General features: G+C 47.5%; 1 protein-coding gene across 1 annotated transcript; it reads right to left on the bottom strand.

Moving 5' to 3' along the window:
• Positions 1 to 9,358: 9,358 nt before the first annotated feature.
• Positions 9,359 to 17,661, bottom strand: Stmn3 (stathmin 3). The gene is made up of 5 exons (XM_032904971.1): positions 17,529 to 17,661; positions 12,122 to 12,217; positions 11,707 to 11,882; positions 10,190 to 10,381; positions 9,359 to 9,726 (listed from the first exon to the last, which is right to left on the bottom strand). The coding sequence occupies exons 1-5, from the start codon at positions 17,545 to 17,547 to the stop codon at positions 9,667 to 9,669; spliced, it is 543 nt and encodes a 180-aa protein (XP_032760862.1). The 5' UTR covers positions 17,548 to 17,661; the 3' UTR covers positions 9,359 to 9,666.
• Positions 17,662 to 20,408: the final 2,747 nt, after the last annotated feature.

The following is a 20,408-nucleotide window of genomic DNA, read 5'->3' on the forward strand; positions in this document are numbered from 1 at the left end:
GGCATCTGCTGCTCTAAGCCTAAGGATCTGAGTTTGGTCCCCAGGAACTACATGGTGGAAAAGGAAAACTTAACTCCTGCAAATTGTCCTCTGACCTCTCCATGCATGGCATGCTACCCTCTTGTACCCACACAATAAATACATGTAACAGATTTTAAGAGTGAGAGAAAGCAGGCTGGAGAGTTGGCTCAGTGGTTAAGAGCACTGACCGCTCTTCCAGAGGTCCTGAGTTCAAATCCCAGCAACTGAATGGTGACTCACAACCATCTGTAATGGGATGTGATGCCTTCTCATGTGTCTGAGAACAGCTACAGTGTACTCATATACATGAAATAAATGAATAAATCTTTAAAAACAAAAAGAGTGAGAGAAAGCAAGAAGGACTGGAGAGGTGGTTTTGTAGATAAAAGCACTTGCTTTTCAATACACACCCGATGACGTGAGTTCAAATCCTTGGAACCCACATAAAAAGGACAGAGGTTCATGAAGACAGAGACATTTGTGTGCCAGCCTGGAGTGTGCAGTGTAATAGCAACAACAAAAGAGATTCCGACTCACAAAGTTGTCCTTTAACAACTATGTGTGTGCATGTGCACTCAAACTCGGAAACAAATAGACCTACCTTTTTTAATTAACAAAATCAATTTGTTCATTGAAGCAAAATAGCGCACAACATAATATACACTCAAATTTCAACTTGGACTTTTAAAATTTATGTATTCTTTAAATGTAGAAGTGCTGTGTCTGCATTAACATCTACATATTAGAAGAGTATAACTGTGTTTATCTTCCCAACTGCTTCTTAATTCCCAGCAATAACGACTCTGAGACTAATTGTTGATTAATAAATGCTTAGGACATAGCTTCTGCTCTTAACTTACTATCCCTTTTATTCTAACCTGAATTCAGCTATATGACTGGTTTTCTCTCCTTGTTTTTTTTTTTTTTTTGAGATTTATGTATTTATTTTATATGAGTACACTGTCGCTGTCTACAGACACCACCAGAAGAGAGCACCAGATCCCATCACAGATGGTTGTGAGCCACCCTGTCAATGCTGGGAATGGAACTCAGAACCTCCAGAAGAGCAGCCAGTGTTCTTTACTGCTAAGCCATTTCACCAGCACTTACTTGAGTGTTTTAAGCTCACTATATGTGGGTAGTCTATATCTCAGTATTATTATTTTTAATGCATTTACTTACCTTTTATTTGTATGTGTATCTGTATGTGCTGGAGTTCTGTGCCCTGTGATACTTTGCATATGCTTGACCCAGGGAGCAGCACTATTAGGAGGTGTGGTCTTGTTGGAGTAGGCATGTCACTGTGGGTGTGGGCTTAAGACCCTCACTCTAGCTGCCTGGAATCAAGTATTCTGCTAGCAACCTTCAGATGAAGATGTAGAACTCTCAGCTCTTCCTGCACCATGCCTGCCTGGACACTGCCATGCTCCTGCCTTGATGATAATGGACTGAACCTCTGAACCTGTGAGCCAGCCCCAATTATATGTTGTCCTTGGCCATGGTGTTCGTTCATAGCAGTTAAACCCTAACTAAGACAGAAGTTGTTACCAGGGACTGGGGTATTGATAGGCCTGACCATGCTTTATTTGGAAGAATGTGAATTTTGGACTTTATATTTGAAAAGCATTGAGAGGCTTTAAGTGGGGTTTAATGGGCTATCCTAGAAGGAATATGGAAGACTTTGTTGCTGTGAGTGATTTGAACTGTGCAGACCTGACCAGAGAGGTTTCAGTAGAATATGACCTAGAGACTGCTTTTGTGGTATTTTGGGGAAGAATGTGGCTGCTTTTTGCCATTATCTGAAGAGTCTGCCTGAGGCTAAGGTGAAGAGACTCAGATTAATTGCAGTGACAAAGGGAAGTCTCAGAAATGCCCATCAGAGTTTGTTCTCTGGGTAAGTCTCATGAAGAGCATTTTGAATAAGCATAGCAAGCTTAGAGAGGGAAAATATAAAATATATGATTCTAATTTTAAAGGGGCACCAGAAAGTGAAATGGAACAGAATCTTATGTTCTAGGAGATAACAGATTAAGAGATTTTGGGACAAGATCCTACCCAGCTAAGTTCAGATCCAGGCATGGTGGTAAATACCTTTAATCCCAGGAAACAAAGCCAAAGAGATCTCTGAATTCAAGACCAGCCTGGGACAGAGCAAGTTCTAGGTAAAGAAAAGCTCAAGAAGCCAGAGAGATGGGTCAGCTGTTAAGAGCACTGACTGCTCTTCCAGAGGACCTGAGTTCAAATCCCAGCAACCACATGGTGGCTCACAGCCATCTGTAATGAGATCTGATGCCCTCTTCTGGCGTGTCTGAAGACAGCTACAGTGTACTCATACATAAAATAGATAAATCTTTAAAAAAAACAAAACAAAACAAAATAAAAATAACTTAAATTCAGACATGATGGTACACACCTTTACTCCCAGGGGACAAGCATGCAGAACTCTGAGTTTAAGATCAATCTACAGGGCAAATTCCAGGGAAGCCAAGTTTAGGCAGAGAGGGAGTTGGAAAAGAGGAAGCTAGTGATAATGTAATAGAACAGGGACCATGTTGGGCTCCTGCAGGCAGCAGAACTCAGCAGCTTCGGCCATGTGGCTCTGGCTTTATAGTCAAGACAAGGAGACTACTGGGATAATTGATGCTGGTTATATGGAGCTAAGAATTTAGTAGTGATTAAGAAGAGACCAGCATCACTGAGGTGAAATCTTCTGGGAAGTGTTTGCTGAAAGCACAAAGAAGCTGTGTTCCAGGGATAGCCAAGGCTGTACCTCGTGCTGCAACTGTACCTGGTAATGTGTAAGCGTCACCCAGGTGGTGCTGGTTTTGAAGGCATGAAGGGGTCATGAAGAGCAGCTGAGGTTTGCTGCTATGAGAGGCCATGGAAGGCCTTTGGTGAAGATGCAGCTTCCGTTGCAGTTGACCACCCAGGACTGAAGGGGTCATGCAAAGGATTTGAGGCTTGGCACCATGAAGAGAGCCTATGAGAGGCTATTGGTGAAGCCTAGTTGCAGTGGAAGACCCCAGTGTGTTGAAAATGCCAGTACCATGGGATAATCACCAAGAACAGCGGCAACTGTGGAGTGGATCAACCTGAACTTTTAGTGAAGGACCCTGAAGGCTTTCACAGCCTTACACCCACCTGGCTCCGGTCAGGGTTAGACTAGGTTCCATTCTCCACCCACAGGAACATTCTTGAGTAAAAGATCCTCAGAATGTACTGACTGATAGTCACCTGGAAAGTCCCAGGTAGAGTTCAAATGCATGACCTGATCAGCATGGCATGATCATGGCCTAGGTAGGCATTTAATAATAACCAGTCTCAGTCATCATTTTGGGAGCAAGAGCTGGGTGAAAAACTGATGTACTTTTTTTTTTACAGTGTCATGTCATGGTGTGTTCCATAGTTTACTCCTCTGTCCCCCCATCTTCACTCACAAGTTTACCCCTCTGTCCCGTCGTCCCCCCCCCACTCACAAATGTTCGTTGCAACAAGTCATTGGTCTCTGTCCTGGGTCACACCATCAATATTGAATCATCACCGGGACTCCTCCTGGTTATCCTGTCCTTATCTGCAGCCCACCTGCCCTTCTAGCATGGCAGCTGGCAGGTCTGTGGACACCCCCTCCCCCACCTCCTGAGCCATGTGGCGTGGAGGCCGAAGGCCCCTGTGTGTCTATGGCCGGCCTGTACTATGTGGCAGGGGGCAGCTCTCTGGGCATTTTTCACGACCAGGGTCAGACAGCATGGCCAGAGTTAGGGTTTTTAATATTTTTGTTTTGTTTAATTTCTACAGTGCTAGGGATTAAACCCCAGGCCTCGTGCATGGTAAGTACATACTTCACCACCAGACTACCCTGTACTTTTGGTTTCCTCCCAGGCTAGAGAGGTCTGGTGTGATGTACTCTGACATCTCAGGACATGTGTCTCTGTGCCATGTGATCCTGGGCACTCACCGCATGCTTAATGTGTTGTCAGCAGTGTGATCGCTCACCCTGCTTGTCAATTTGACTCCATCTGGAATCAACTAAGACCAGCCTCTGGGTACACCTGTCAGGTATTATCTAGATTAGATTAACCTCTGGGCGGGACTTCGAGGGATTCTCTCTTTTTTAAAAAAAATTATTTTTATTGTTTTTAATTAAGTGTAGGTATGTGCGACCGTAAGTGTTACGGCTCTGAGGAGAGAGGTGTAGGTTTCTGCTCTGATGGAGGAACATCCTGAGCAGGGGACCCAGGAACTACGTGTGTATGTGAGTGCAGGTCCTCACAGAGGCCAGAGGCGTCAGGATCCAGGGTCTGCACTTAGAGACTTTGAGCTGCCTGACCTGTGGATGTAGCTGAGGTGGGAAGCACTTCCAGCACCAGCCACAAAACAAGGAGCCCTGAGGGGAAAACACTAGTTTTCTGTTGTTGATTTTGTTTGCTGCCTGTTTGCTTTCGTGTCTTGTTGGTGAGCTCATCTTCTCTGCTCACTTACGTTGTCCCTGCCGCTGTCACTGCTGCTGCCCTTTGCTGTCATGAGCACCCAGTGTCTTCAGCCTTCCAGCCTGAACTGAAGACCAGCGACTCTCCCAAGAATCCTCTGGAACTTCAGCACCACATTAGGACTACCGAGGCCCCCAGCTGGGTAGATGGAATAGCTACCAGTTCTGTTCTTCCGGTGTTAAGACAGCCATTGTTGGATTACCTAAACCATATCCTGTACGTCAATCTAATAAATCCTTTTTCCTATTTTCATCCTATTGGTGCTCTTCTATACAGACTCAATAAATGAACATACCCGATGCCTTATCAGTTGTGTGTGTACTGTGTATCAATGTGCGCCCACAGAGCTGAGGATAGGGGCCTCTAATCCCAGCAACTGAGAGGCGGAGGCAAGCATGTCTCTGTCAGCTCAAGACCAGCCTGGCCTACATAGTGAGTTCCAGGTTTGCAGGACTGTGTAGTGAGTGTTGGCTGTTCGTGCCAGCTCAGTGGCAGACAAGGCTTCCCTTAGAGTGGACTCCCTTTGTAAGCTCTGTGAACCCTCAGTGCACATTAGTGACCAGGCCCTCCCTGAGGAGCTCCAGCAGCCAGGTCTAAAAGACAAAAACTGTAACTGCTGCTCCAGCCCCTCAAGGTGGGAAAAGTGGCCAGACCCTCTGCCCCCAGATTTTCCTAATGGCCCTTTTCTAACAACCCTTAAACAGTAGTCCCAGCCCTGAGGCCAGAGAGTGGCGAGGCCCTGCCCTACAAGAGAAAATCCCACCAATCCCTGAACTTGCTCCAACATCAGGTAACCCTGGAAAGCCCCCACCTACACCCCCCAAGAAACCTTATATAAACCCTACATTCTGCTTAGTTCTCTGCTGCTTCTCTCTGACCAGAGGTAGCCACCCGCCTGGGTGTGTCCCTCTCAATGAATCCCTTGTGCAAGGTTTGGTGTGCAGTGTGTCTTTGGCTGAGATGCCATTCCTGTGGAACTGCTTGGGGAGGCTGGAGAGGAGGTGTGCCACCATGGACAGCTCCCGCGGAGTTATTTTTACAAAAGATGTTGGCTTAGGTGGAAAAGTAGATTCGGCCACCGAGGACAGCTCCTGTGACAGCTGCAGGCTGAGGTGTTGTGGTGCCACCATTTTGACAGTCCTCTGGCCTCATCTTAAGGCGGTGGTAGGCTGGGGTGGGAAGGATCGGCCAGCTGCCACTTTGGTGGTTTTTGCAGCGTGCTACTCGGGGACTATAAAAGGTATCCTAACGGTTGAAAGCCCAGGAATACCACAAAGTCACACCACACAACAAACGTCACACAAGGATATTTTTGGGAGGGAAAAACCCAGGAGGGTGGCTGCCTCTGTTCAGGCAAGAAGCAGCAGAGAACTGAGCAGAAGACAGAATTTATATAACATTTCTTGGAGAGGAGAGCTTTCCAGGGTGATTTCCAGAGTGGGGTTAGGTAGGATTTCATGTCCTGAGCTGGAGGGGGAGGTGCTTTTTACTCTGAAGGGCAGAGGGACTGGTGGGGGCAGTTAGAGTGTTCTGTGATTGGAACCTGGCGGTTGGAGATCCTCAGGGGTGGGGTCCGGCCACTCAGGTGCTTCGAGGGACTTACAACAAAGACATTCTGTCCCTAGCTTGAGTCATAGATGCCCAGCTCCTGTATCAGTTTCCTTTATGGAGACTGAGATGACATTTTCAGTTGCTCCTTAGGGTAATATACATCATAGGTGACTCACAGGCCCTGAGCACCTTCCCACAGAGATCGATTTTTACTTCTGTTCTTTAAGAAAAAAAAAAAAAAAAAGGAATCAGCCCGAAGGATTTCCATCCCTGTCTGCTGTTGGAGGCTCCACATAGTGACTCTCACAAGCACCATTTTCCCCTTGATTTCTTACCAAGTTCCTCCCATTCCCTGACATGCAAACTAAGAAGTTCTGGCTATGTTCAGCCTGGTTTTCTGATATGCCACAGCCAACTGTGCTTTCCTGGGGTTTACACCATTAATACCCAGAACCCAGACAGACAGATTCTTCTTTATATGATACTCCACTGTGCCCCCTTCTCTCCCACCATCCCATCCTGCACATTTCTCATGCCTCTGTTTCCTTCAGTGCCTTACATTCTAACTGAATGTAAGACATTACACCCTTCCTGGGCAGGAGCTAGAAGAATGACATCACCAGAGATGATGTCACTTTTGTGCTTCTCCCTCGGTTATGGAAAGCAGTATCTCTCCAGAGGCTAGCCTGGACCTGAGCAGATGCATGTGGCCTTTTTAGTACATGATTCTCATTTGGCAACCCCAGTAGCTTTTTGGGTTCTAAGGACACAGTATATCCAAAAGGTCAATCGGGGTATCTCTTCATTCCCTGAAGCTGGGAATAACCTCCTGTCTACTGGTGACCAAGAACAAGTCCACAGGGCTATGTGGCAAGTTGCTGCCAGGAAGTTCCATTCCAGGAACCACTGAAGCCTTGAGCCTCGAGACAGAATTTAATTCTGACTTTATTTTTTTTTTAAGATTTATTTATTTTATGTATGTGAATACACTGTAGCTGTCTTCAGACACACCAGAAGAGGGCATCGGATCCCATTACAGATGGCTGTGAGCCACCGTGTGGTTGCTGGGACTTGAACTCAGGACCTCTGGAAGAGCAGTCAGTGCTCTTAACCTCTGAGCCATCTCTCCAGCCCTGATTCTGACTTTAGACCAGGTTCTATCAGCAGCAGCTGACCAGCCGGAAAAGCCCCACAGTTCAATAGGACACCCTTAGAAAAGTTCTTTTTTGGGAGATGGGGATGACCCCAGTAGCAGCCAGACTAGGCTGAGGTCTGACTCTTAGCTCTAGCTTGTTACTGTGACATGGTGTTGACATACTTACTCCCCAAAGCAATTAATATAATTGACAACTATTCCCCCAAACGATCATGATTTAGAAATATGATTGACAGCTGGTATCAATCTGGAGTTGTATCCAAGATAAATGCTCCCTTACAGTGAGCTCACGGGTTTCCTTGGCCCAAGAGATGACAGACACAATGCTAGGTAGCACAGCTATTTCTAAACACACAGTATCTTTCTAAAACTACATTTGTTGATTGATTGATTGATTGATTGATTGATGTGTATGTATATGTGAGTGTGCATGCTTTGGCATGCTTGTGGAGGTCAGAGGACAAGATACATGACTTCATTCCCTTCTACCATGTGAGTTCTGGAGATTGGACTCAGGTCCTCAGATTTGACCACAAGTTCCTTTCCTGACTGAACCATTTTGTTGGTTCAGGGTCTCTTACTAATTTAATTTGTAAGTTCACTGTGTGGATGAGATGGGTGCATGCTACAGTGGACTTTGGCTACTTAAGAGTTGCCATTAGGGCTGGAGAAATGGCACAGCAGTTAAGAGCACTGACTGTTCTCCCAGAGGTCCTGAGTTCAATTCCCAGCAACCACATGGTGGCTCACAACCATCTGTAATGGGATCCGATGCCCACTTCTGCTGTGTCTGAACACAGGGACAGTATACTCACATATATAAGATAAATAAATAAATCTTTTTTTAAAAGAGTTGTCATTAGAAAAAAATCTAGTCTCAGATCCTTTTCTTGTTCCCCTTCTGAGTCCCACAAAACCCACTTGTGGGCACTGTAGAGTTGAGGTCCTGATTGTTGCTTCCTCTTGCGATTGAACTATTTCCCCTGAGCCACTGCAATGGTCAGTGCCCTCTACGTTTCCTGGATAGGCTCTGAAAGACCTTTCCTTCTGCCCTAAGGGTTTCTCCTGCCTGATGGAGGGCGGGGGCACCCACGGCTGCAGCCACCTAGTTTCTGCAGCCTAGTCTAGGTTGTTAAAGAATACATCATCTATCTTCCTCACATTTTATACCAGGCAGGTCAGAAGGTACCCTGGCCTCTGGAACTCAGTGGTGGAATGGAGCTTCATGGAGAAGAGAGAACATGCTGCCTTGTCACAAAATCATGGGATTCCCAGTATGTCCAAGCCGGTGGCCATCTTCAAAGGCCATTGGAGCATTGGGAGCCCTTGGACTGAGAAAGAGGAAAGGACCCTTCCTAGATGCTTAAGCATGAGAGGCCCAGAGTTAGGTTTTCTGCTCTTGGTAAGGGTTTCAGGATGAATGTAGGGACCTTGATTTGGGAACTCTGACCCTTCCAGCAGCTAAATCTGCAGGCAACTGGTCCTAAAGAATCTCGCACCTCCATGTGCTCCCTGAGAATTCATGGCTGCTCCTTTCTCAGATCCGGCCATGCCTGCCAACAGGTGAGGCTGGAATTCCAATATCCTAGAGGGTTCTTGGATCATAGCTCTTGACAGGGGAAGGGGCTGGATTCCAAGGGGCTATAAAAGTGAGTAGGGCAGAGGTATTAAGAGTGTCTCCACAGAATGCCTCAGCTAATGCTTTGCAAAGAGCATGTACTTCTGAGACAGTAGGTACAGTAGAAGGTGTCTCTAGACCACAGCAGTTCATTGGCTACCCCAAACCAATTCAGGTAAGATAATATTCCACCACAGCCCTTGTGCAATGACTATAGGCTCTAAAATTGTTCCTAGGTGCCCCTGGACTAGGTGAGCTCAGGACTCCCATGAAACCACATTAGAACGTTGTAACTCTTGTTCTCCAGCTCTAGTAGTTCTGATGCACATAGGCTCCAGGGCTGACCACAGTGACAGAGTGGGCCCAACCTACTCTGGGGGCCCTCAGTCTTTCTCTGCCCTCCACAGAATGTCTCCACAGTTTCCTATAACATTTCAGGTGGATGCTGCTATCTGGCCTGCAGAGCTGAGAGGACAAACTCTCATTCAGCCCAGGCTGAGAACCTGAATGAAAATCCACCACACATTTGTGCCACTGCCACTAGATTTATTAAGGTTGCCAACACATCCACTAAGAGGGCCACTAAGAGAGCCCCAGCCACACCTGGCCTAGTGTCTGAATAGGGGACCATATTCCTGCCTAGGGAGCTCCTTCAGGAAGAGCCCAAGGTCAGACACATCACAAGGACTGGACAGTTCAGAATGTGGGAGAAAAGCAGGAAGCTGGGGGTACAGGGAAGCAGATAGGAGCAGGCACAAAATTCGCATCTAGACAGAATTGAAAACAAAAACAAAACCGGAAAATGTTCTTGTTGCTGCTGGGTCCAGTGCTCTTTAGCCAGACATTTCCTCCCGCTGCTCCTTGTTCCTGCGCACCTCAGCAGCGTGCAGTTCCTGTGAAAATAGGCGGAGGAACCCTGAGGAGCGGCCAAGGGTAAAGGTGTCCCCAGGAACTTCCAGGTATAGGTGCACTACTATACTTCAGGAGTGCTGGAGCCACAGTGCTTAAGGATCAGACTAAGGGACTGGGCATCTGACCCCCAATGTAAACAAGTTCCATCTCCTCTTGGAGCTGGATTCGCGGGCATGCAAATTCCTTCAAAGTGCTTCATAACTAATTTAACCATATACTACTGTGGTTGTTGAATGTGTCTCACTAGAACCAGGTTCTGGGTCTGATTCCAAGGCTGAGGGACGTGCTCAACTTTAGAAAAACAGACATTATTCACTCTGCACAGACCAGATCTCAGACCCAGAGTCTGCCCTGCTGTGACCACGCCCTCCACATCAATATCCCCCTCCTTACACTCCAATGCACACACCCCCAACTCTCCAACGCCCCAGCGCGGGTCCCTACCTTCTCACGCAGCCGCTCGCGCAGGGCCGCCAGGTGCGCCTCGCGAATCTCCTTGCTCAGCTCCATCTTGTAGTTGAGCTTCTCCTCCGCCAGGCGGCTAAAGTTATTGTTTTCTTCCAGCGCCTTGTGCAGCACCTCCCGCTCATGCTCACGTCGCTCTGCCAGCTGCTTCAGCACCTGAGCCTCCTGAGTCTGCACAGAGCTGGGGGTTAGTGAGCAGTGGCCAGTATCCCTCCTGAGCCAGGCTTTCACTCTCTGGTGCCCACCCGCTAGACAAGCCCCATGTGCCTCACCTGCCAGGACACGAACCCAGAAGCTATACTGGGGATGGCCTCGACCATCCCTGGCTTGGGACCCAAGCAGGTTGGGAGGGAGTCAAGTTTCTGTTGTAGAAGGCCCTCTCTGTCCCTCTGTTCCCAGCTTGGCCATGACTCACTTGTCCCGCTGTCCTGGCTCCAACCAGTACTCATCACTCTTCCTTACGTCCCTACAACTAGTTTCTACGAGGCTAGGCGCCTTATTCTGTCCTGCATCCCATCTCAGTTTGCCTGTACCTTCTGGAGCTTTTGCACTGAAAAATCTGTTTGCCCTCCAGTGCCAGGTGAACCGCAGTGGCTTGCCGTTTGTTTTGCGCTATACCCTCAGCCACAGAATCTTCTTGTTGGACCGAGAACTCACAACCTCGCAAATGTTGAAGGAGCAGGGTAAATTCTGAACTGCGAGTTGTGGTGGCTTCTCCAGACCACCCCTAGACAACTGACTGTTAAACACTGAGCAGGTATAGATTCAGCTAGGTCAGCTAGGTCCTGGCTCCCCACTACTCCTCGGCAAAGACCAGTGTCTACCGGGATCTGGGAAGGGACATTGTGGCGCCACTCTATCCTGCCATGGCTGGTGAAAGGAGTGTCTGGTGAACCTGGGATAATGGATAATGGGGAGAGCCAGGATCCCTGGGGTGATCAATTCCTGGTCTAGGCTGCCTCCTGAGTTATGCTGAGCACCTATGGATGTTTCAGTCTTCAGAGTAAACTTGCTGAACCTGGGTCCTGTTGTATATGGATTAAGTCATTTCCCCTGTCCAGAGGGCTTTGCCCCTAGGATCTCAACCTTAAAAGAAATCCTGTTCTCTGTGTTTCAGTCTCAAAGGGGCTGGTGTAGAGGAAGGGCCGTGAGCTGTATTCATATCTCCAGGCCCCCATTGAACTACCTACCCAAACCAGCTAACTGTCTTCAGAAGTGAGACCCTTTCTCCTTGCTCTTCTGCCCTGAAAGGAGCACTAGCCTCAGCTCTATGTCCTAAAGGCTCTTCCTGGGGCAATACAACCTGACCTCCCTCTGCCATGATTAAGGTTGAGGTCCCCCACAAGAGTGTGTTTCCTGTTGCCCCATGTTTGTCACCATCTTGGCACATCTGTCTCTCAGCTCATTTCAATTGCTCAGCAGCAAGTTTTGTACTACCCAACCCAAAGCCCTGACCAAACGAAGGGCCTGGTCAAGCGTGTATAGAGAGTCCTTGCCTTCCTCCGCTCCTCAGCTGCCTCCAGCCGCTTCTGCAGCTCTTCCAAGGAAGCATCCTTCCTCTTGGGAGGAGAAGAGAGCACAGGGCTCTCTGGAGATAGGTCAGAAGGAGACTTGAGGATGACCTCGAAGCTCTGGCCAGAGGCCCGCTTATCCAGCTGCTTCACTTCCATATCTGTGGAGCAAGACCAGACGGGACTTCAGGAAGCCTAGTTTGGGCATACAGGCAGGACTCCCAGCACACATCCCAGCAAGGGTTGAGAAGGGATGGTGTTACTCTTGAGCATGGGTCCCTCCCCCAAGAATGACTCTCTCCAGTCAGGCTGCAGCATTGCCAGAGGCCAGAAGGAACAAGAGAAGTAAGGCTGTCAAGACCTAGCTGAGCAGGGCCAGCAGCTGTGTGGATACACTCACCCCCATACTGGTAGATGGTGTTCGGGTGAGGCTGCGAGTAGAAGCAGGAACAAATGAGCGACAGCACAGATAGCTCCTTCATCTTCTCCTTGTAGGCTGTGGATGTGAAGTCAAGGTGAGCGGGCATTATGGTCACATGGTGTTTCTATATCTTTGTCTTCTATGTCGGTCTTTATGTGCATATTTGTTTTTGAGACTCACGTAATCCAGGCTGGCCTTAAATTCACACTGTAGGCTTTCAGTGACCTTGAATTCTTTATCCTTCTGCTTTCTCCTCCCCAATGCTGGATGTATAGTTGTGCACCACCATGCTTCTGTTTGTTTTTTAGATAGTCTTGCTATACAGCCCATGCTGGCCTGGAACCCATCATGTATATCAGGTTGGTGTTTGAACCCATGTTCCCCAAAACTAGGATTAGATGTGCACTACCATGCCTGAATTGTCTCTGTCTCTTACACCTTTTGTATGTTTTTCTCTGCCTACTGTGGTCCGAATGTTCGCTTCCCAATATTCACAGGTTAAAACCCTACCCTTGTGTTAGGAGGTGAGCAGATATAAAGGTGCAATTTGGAGTACAACCTTGTCTGAAATGAGAAAATCAAAACAGTTTTGAGATATTTCGTGTGTGTGTGTGTGTGTGTGTGTGTGTGTGTGTGTGTGTGTGCAGACTCCTGAATGAGATTAATGATCTTACTTCACAGGACCCTTCAACTGTTTCAACACATGAAGTCACAAGGACACGCCTATGAATGAGGTAGTAACCCTCACTAGACAAGCAAATCTAGTGATGCCTTCACTTTGAGTTTCTAGTCTATTTATTTATTTATTTATTTATTTATTTATTTATTTATTTATTTATTTATTTTGGTTCTTTTTTTCGGAGCTGGGGACCGAACCCAGGGCCTTGCGCTTCCTAGGCAAGCGCTCTACCGCTGAGCTAAATCCCCAACCCCGAGTTTCTAGTCTATAGATAAAATAAATTTCTACTTTTTAGAATAAATGCCCAGCCTAAAGGTATTTTTCTGAGTAGTCTGAACAAACTATAACACTTCATTCAGTCAGGGTCTCTGTCCTCTGTCTTTTTTACTCAATCACTGTTCCTGTGTCTTTCTTCTTTTGGATTTTTGCTTGTTTGTTTTGCTTTTCTGTTTTTAAACAGGGTTTTACTGTGGTCCAGGCTGGCTTTCAACTCCCAATAATCTTACTGCCTCAGCCTCTTGTATTAGGATTACAAATGTACTCCCAGCTTTTTTGTGTCCTTCTGTCTCTGGTTGCCAGTATTCAAATTGTTTCTTTATGTGAGTGTAACTTTCTGAGGTTGCTGGTAACTTTGTATCTTTGTTTGTTTCTTTGTCTCAAACTCATAAAAAGTTACCTGTTTCTGCCTCCAGTCTCCGGAGCAGGACAAGTACAACTGTAGGAAATTCTCCCAGTAACTTCTGCCCCTTTCATTCTTGCCTCCCTGCCTTCTTCCCTTTTTCCCTTCCTCAAAGATTGGGTCTTGCTATATTGTTCAAGATGGCCTTAAACTTTCCTGTTAAAGTGATCCTCCTGCCTCCAACTCCCAAATAGCTTAGATGTCCACCTGTAGAGCATCTCTCTCTGGCTGTAAACTTGTGTAAGGTCTCAGACACTACTGCTTCCTCCACATTTACCACTTTGAGGTGAAACTTTGTTCTCTCCAGGCATCCACTCACTGACCTTTCAAGTAGTATATGTAGGTTCTACCAAGGACAAAGGCAAACCCTATATAGGAGCTGTCCACTGAGCTACAAGCTCACTGCTTCCTTCTAGATCAAGTGCTCCCTCCACCCCCCCCCATCCAGTTTCTTGCTATTCAGCTAGGAGGGAGGCAAACTGATGACTATGACCCTGACCCCCAACAGAAAGAAAGAAGTACTCACTTTTAAAAATGAAAATAACCTTTCTGTTCCGGATCCATTCACTTGTGAACCAGTTCCATTGGAGACTACTGTCTTGATAATGTCCAAGAATTCTGTAAGCCCAGTAGTTACTCCATTCCTCAGGGACAATGCTAGGTTTTAGCTTACCGGGATGACATTAACAGCATTCATTGAAATGCAATTCTAGATTATTAGTATTCTTCTCTCTATTCTACCAATTCCTAAAGTCTTGTAGGCTCTAAGACTCAGATCTAGGTCTCTAGATAGGATGAGGATGATGATGAAGAGGAGGAGGATGAGAAAGAGGAGGGGGAGTAAGAGGATGAAAAGGTTCTGGAGAGATGGCTCAGTGGTTAAGAGTACTGACTATTCTTGCAGAGGTTCTGAGTTCAAATCCCAACAACCACAACCATCTGTAATGAGATATGATGCCCTCTTCTGGTGTGTCTGAAGACAGCTAGAGTGTACTTATATATAATAAATAAATAAACCTTTAAAAAGAAGCCTACTTCCATGTTTGATTACCTACTAGCACTTTTTGAGGTAACAGACAAGAGGAGCTTGGACAAGCATTTATTAGATGGACTAGAAACTTTCTGATCAAGTTTACCTGAGAATTAAAAAAAAAAACGAGTTGGCAAAGAATTGAGGCTATGGTGTAGAAATGGTCAAAACTTTCATGGTAAATTTTGTCCTCCCACAACAAGCACAGTGAATGCTGGTTTGGTTTAAAATTTGTAATTAGTCAGATTCATCTGAAAGCAGCATGGAGCTCTAGCAGCAGCAGAGGGAGCAGAAACAACCCCCAGAGTGGGCAAAGCAAGGCTAGTCACCGTCTTCAGAAGAATTCAGGAGGGAAAAGAGGGGGAAAGTCAGGAGGGAGCAGACCTCAAAGGGAACTTCATGCATTTTATTTTTTTATTTTATTTTATATGTATAAGTGCATTTTTTCCTTTCGCCTGCATGTACATCTGTGTACCACGTTTGCGCCTGATGTCCATGGAGGTCAGAATAGAATAGTCAGATCCCCTGAAACTGGAGTTACAGAGATTTGCGAGCTACCACCATGTCGGTACTGAGAAACAAACCTGGGTCCTCTGGAAGAGCAGCCAATGCTCTTGTACTGTAAACCATCTCTCCAGCCCCTTGCTTTATTTTTTCTTCTCTTCTCCACATCTTCTACCCCTTCTTCCCTTTTTTCCTCCTTTTGTTTCTATTTGTTGTGGTTATTTTTTTTTTTAAGACAGTGTATAATGTAGGCTAGGCTGACCTTGAACTCACAATGCCCCAAAGCCTGGCTTTGAACTCCTGGTCATCCTGCCTCCACCACCTCCTGAGCATACCGTGCCCAGCCAAGTTTTGTCTTTTCACAAACAACACCCACTCATATTTTCTGTGCTATGAAAGGTTGATCCAACAAAGGAGGTAGAGGGACATGTTTCAGATCATGTGGTGAGGAGCTAGAGGACCTGAGAGGTTGGCAGTAACAAGGCAGTGGATAAGTGGTGGATCTAAGGGAGGTCAGTCTTGTGCTGAGGAGATAGGATGTAAGCAGTGGGATAGGGTCTTGGCTAGGGCAGGATAGACCAGAATCCTGAAAGAGGCCAGAAAGAAGGTGCTTTGTTCTTTTCAAGTCCGAGCTGGCTAGTACCCACTTCCCTGCTGGTCCTAGCTTTCCGTATTATTATTTCTCATCTCATATCCACATCCCTGATAGGTCGTTCTCATAGGTAAGGCCAGGAACCTAGGGCCTGACAGTTGCCTAAAGGCCATTTTGGCTTGAACCTGAAACATTCACAGGGAAAATACTGCAGATAACATCGAATTTAAGAACCAGTACTGGGAGGCTATCTTCCAGATAACTATCACTTCATCGTGGGGGAAGCTGTCAGGGATTCAGGGAGCAGTACCAGCCCAGCAGGAGTAAGTATCTGGAGAGAAGGGTGGGGTGCTATCCAGGTAGGTCAGAGATTCCCGAAGTCAAGTCAGGAAATCTTAAGTGTTCACCTGGCAATTGAGGTACCATATGTTGTAGATGCAGTCAGGGGCAGTGTCTTATCCTCTCATTTTGATGGACAATGGGGAGTTTTCTTCTCAGAAGACAGATCCTCAAGGAACAGATAAGACAAGTGATCACTGGCAGGGCCTGGGGATAGGCCTGCTCTATGATCTGGCTGCAGGAAGGTGAGCATGTTGAAGAGGACAGGATAACTAACAAGAAACTGGTACATGAGAGACATTAAGCAATAGGAAGACACTACCTGGTGGAAAAGGTGCCAGGTCTGGCTATAACACAAAGCTAAGGTTGGATCCATGTTTTTGGAGCTGGAGCTTAAAGGGTCTTTTACACACGTGGTCCCCTCCTTGGCTGATACTGAAAATCTCTGAGCGTAAGGGATGGCTTCAGGGCGGGACCGCGTCCGTAATGGGTGGAGTTTGTACCTGGGGCCAAAGCCAAGGAGAACCGCGCATTGACCTATTTGACCGCCGAGATCAACCTCCTGGGCTGAGGGAAGGAAAGGCAGCAAGAGCATGTGGTTCTTAGAGGAAACCAAGGTCAGGAGGGGTGACATGCATCCTGCAATCTCAGGCACCCAGAAAAAGACGAAGCCCCGCTGAGACTAGGGACTGGGCGGGGCTGTCCAGTTTAAGCTCTTAGGTCAAGAGCGGAGCCACCCCAACCATGCAGGGACCTGGTATACTGCTGGTGTCCTTTCCTCCGCCTGGGTTCGACCCTCTATGCAGTCTGAGGTGTGGGAGGCTTCCTATGAAAGCAGACCCCACCACACCCCAGAAAGGTTTGGAAATGCAGTAGCCTCTCCACTTATACCCAGTGGCGCAAAGGGCGGAGGTTCTTCTGGCTGGAGCCGGTGGCCCTAGCATCGCAGAGGGTGGTCCCCCGGTACAGCAGTCACAGTAGGGAATGAAAGTGAGGAAGCCTCGTTTGTCGCAGGCTCTAGTCTCTCTCCGCGCACGGTTGAGAGGTCCCCTCCTGTGTCCCAGCGCCCCTCCCCCATTTTTCAGGGACCCAGGTCCAGGCTTCCGTGGAGGGTTCCATCTCCCCCTCAACCCCCTACGAAGACTCAATGACCCTGAAACCCAAGATAGCTGGAGCCTTAGGGGACCTCCTAGCCCAACTGCAGGCACTCTTATCCGCGGGCAAGAATCCGCAGAGCCGCTCTGCCGCAGTCGCACCTTGGCCCCGCACCCCGGCGCCCGAAGGGGCAATGCCCCGGGGAGTCCGATTTCATTCAACCCTGCCTAGGGCGCGGCCCCTGCCCCGCGTCCGGCAGCTTCTCCTCCGCACTTGAGTCCCCTCCCGCCCCTTAAGGGCTCTGGACCCCTATTTTTGCAGGGCCACCCCAGCCTCGCCGTACACAAGGTCCGACACAGGAAAACGGAGTCAGTAACTTGCTCCCGCGTCGGCGAGGCCTCTGCTTAGACAATGGCTTCTGGTAAGACCCACCGCAGTCCCATGATCCCCTAGGCTCCGGAGCCCTACCAGATACGGTGCTGGCCATGGTGCTGGAGGCGGCTGGGGCTTCGGCGGCCGGAGGGATGCGGGCGGCGTCTGGGAGCTGCAGTCTGCGAATGCTGCAATGCTGTGGAGGGGAGGGAGGAAGGGCGGGCGCGGCAGGAGGGGGAGGGAGAGAGGGATGGATGTAGGGAGAGGGGGTGGAAGGAAGGGGAGGGGAGAGGAAGAAAGAGAGGAAAGGAGAGAGGAAAGGGAGGGAGGGAGGGAGGTGGGGGAGAGAGAGAGAGAGAGACAGTGAACGAACAAACGCGGGCAGCAACTATCAAAGGCAAGACAGCGGGAGGAGATGGAGAGAAGTAAAAGGATGCAGCAAGAGGCCTACATTTCATCTGCAGGCAACCATGGATGACACTCCTGTAAAATGGCTTTGTGTGACTTAGAGGATATAGAGATTAAGATCCATTCCCCAGAATAGGCATTGAAGGAGCCGGGCTAGAGTATGGGCTTGTCCCATGGTCAGGGTGGGTGACAGAGGCTGCTAGAGGCTAGATGACCACTAAGCCCCTGTTAAGTACTAAAAGGAAGGGATTCACTGGTTTGCAATGTGTGACAATGTCCTACAAGAACATCTGGGTTAACTCTGCCCAGGGAATGAGCAGGTTCTGGTTAAATAAGGGTGTGGTAAGGCCTATGACAGGGATTTAATGTGACCTTGAGTCAGGTTGTAGCACCAGCTCTCGAATTTTCTATCTGATGTAGAAAGAGTTCCTAACCTCTCTGGGCCTTTGCTTCTCTGCTGTAAGGTGGAGCCATGTTGTCAGACTCCAGAAGGTGGAGTGTGTGTATTCGTATTCTCGTTTCACTCCTGGTGTGATAAAATGCTTCGGTAAGGGCTGAGTGTGGTAATGCATGCCTTTACTTCCAATACTTGAGGGGCAAAGGCAAGAGGATTGCTGTGAGTTCTAGGCCAGCCAAGGCTACATAGTGAGACCCTGAGGGGAAAGATAAGCTCTGTCAATGCAACATGGGGGGCGGAGGGATTTATTTCATCCTACAGGTTACAGCCCATCATCGAGGGACGTCAAGGCAGGAACTCGAAGTCAGGTCTGCTTGCTATTCCATAAAGCATTACTTCTGACCAAGAAACCCAGTCACTTTTAAGGAAATGCAGCAGGAACCATGGGGAAATGCTGCTCTGTGGCTCACAAACAGGCTCGTGTTTAGCTGGCTTTTTTATGTAGTTTGAGCTGTCTAGGTGTGCACTGTTCAGCCATTAGCAATCAAGACAGTCTTCCAAAGACACGGACACAGGTACATTTTGATCCAGGTGATCCTTCACCTGAAATTCCTTTCTCGTGTGACCTTAGGCTGTGTGAAGGTGACAGTTAATACTTGCTAGGATAAAGTAGGGAACACCTGATTACCTTTCCTGACAAGACAGCCTGATATCCAAATGGGCTATCTCATCCACTTTTGAAGACGGAGTCTCTAAAGAGAACAAGAGGGCTTGTTTCACAAACATTTAACTCATAAGACTAGAAGTAAAATTCTGAAAATTCTGCCAAGACTTTAAGGGAGATGAGGCAGTTCAGAAAGGCAGAAGCCAGGGGCAAACCTAAGGACCTGGTGTACATGGAGCCAGCCTAGGACTGTTGTATACAACCTTGCATCTGGTACATATACCTGAGCCTCGACCTACGCATCTGACGGTTGGGATTAGATTGCATTGTGTGGGTTAAAAGACCTTCAAAGGAAATAGCCAGTGGGCCCAAATAATAGGAGCCCTTTTTTTCCTAAAGATTTGTTTTATTCTCTTCTCTCTCTCTCTCTCTCTCTCTCTCTCTCTCTCTCTCTCTCTCTCTCTCCCTGTGTGTGTGTGTATGTGTGTGTGACACTCTGTGCACTTGTATACAGGTGCCTATGGAGGCCAAAGGGGACATCAAATCACTTGAAGTTCTTGCTAAAGGTGGTTGTATCCATCCAGTCGTAGATGCTGGGAACTGAACTCAGGTCCTCTTCAAGAGCAACAAGTGCCCTTGTCCACAGAGCTATTTCTCTAATAGGAGCACTTTCAAAACAGCACGACAGTTCTCACGTTGGAGTCAAGTGGCAAAGATATAAAAGCCGTTTCCACCCTGTAGTCAGAAAGACCTTAAAGCTACCACGCTGGAAGCACATTCTGAATACCCTGGATACAGATTTTCCTTCAGAGCCTCCAGACAGAGGTCAGAACCTAATACACGAAACCTAGAACAGGGCTCTGGTGTGAGATAGAGGCAGGTTCCAGCACCAGCTCTGACATTCTGAATTTCTGATCTCTCTGAGTTTCTACATTTTGGATGTAAGATGAAGCATGATGCCCAGACTCCAAGAGATGGAGGAAAGTGTACTAGATATTGTATTGAGATGCTTACTTGTGTACTTTTTATGTAGAAATACCAAGCTCATTCACATGGAGAAAACACAGTACACTATTCATGGAATTCTGCTCTGAGAGGGAGCTAGAAGAAAGAAGAAGCACACGAACCTATTCCTAATAATGGAGTTGACCTCTTCGGAAGCAGTAACATCCTTTAGGTAAGTTACTGTACCTTCATCTGGGTATTGCAGTATACTTTAGATGGACTCTGCTCCAGAGACTAAACTCAGTTGTTGGGATCACGAGAAGAGATGTAAACTCAAACTTACAGTCTTCTCTTGCAGATATAAAAGCACACACTCATGTAGGTTCATAGGACTATACTGCCATAATCTCACCTTGGGCATACTCTCTCATAAACTTCTGCCCTTGTCTGAACACCACAGACCAGCTGTGTTGTTTGTCCCTAGAACAGTGCTAGGCTCACAGTAAGAACAAATACCAAAGGCACAGTAGGCATATTAAATGTTTGCTTCAGTATGATGCCA

This window comes from Rattus rattus, chromosome 5, assembly GCF_011064425.1.
Source record: "Rattus rattus isolate New Zealand chromosome 5, Rrattus_CSIRO_v1, whole genome shotgun sequence".
NCBI lineage: Eukaryota > Metazoa > Chordata > Mammalia > Rodentia > Muridae > Rattus > Rattus rattus.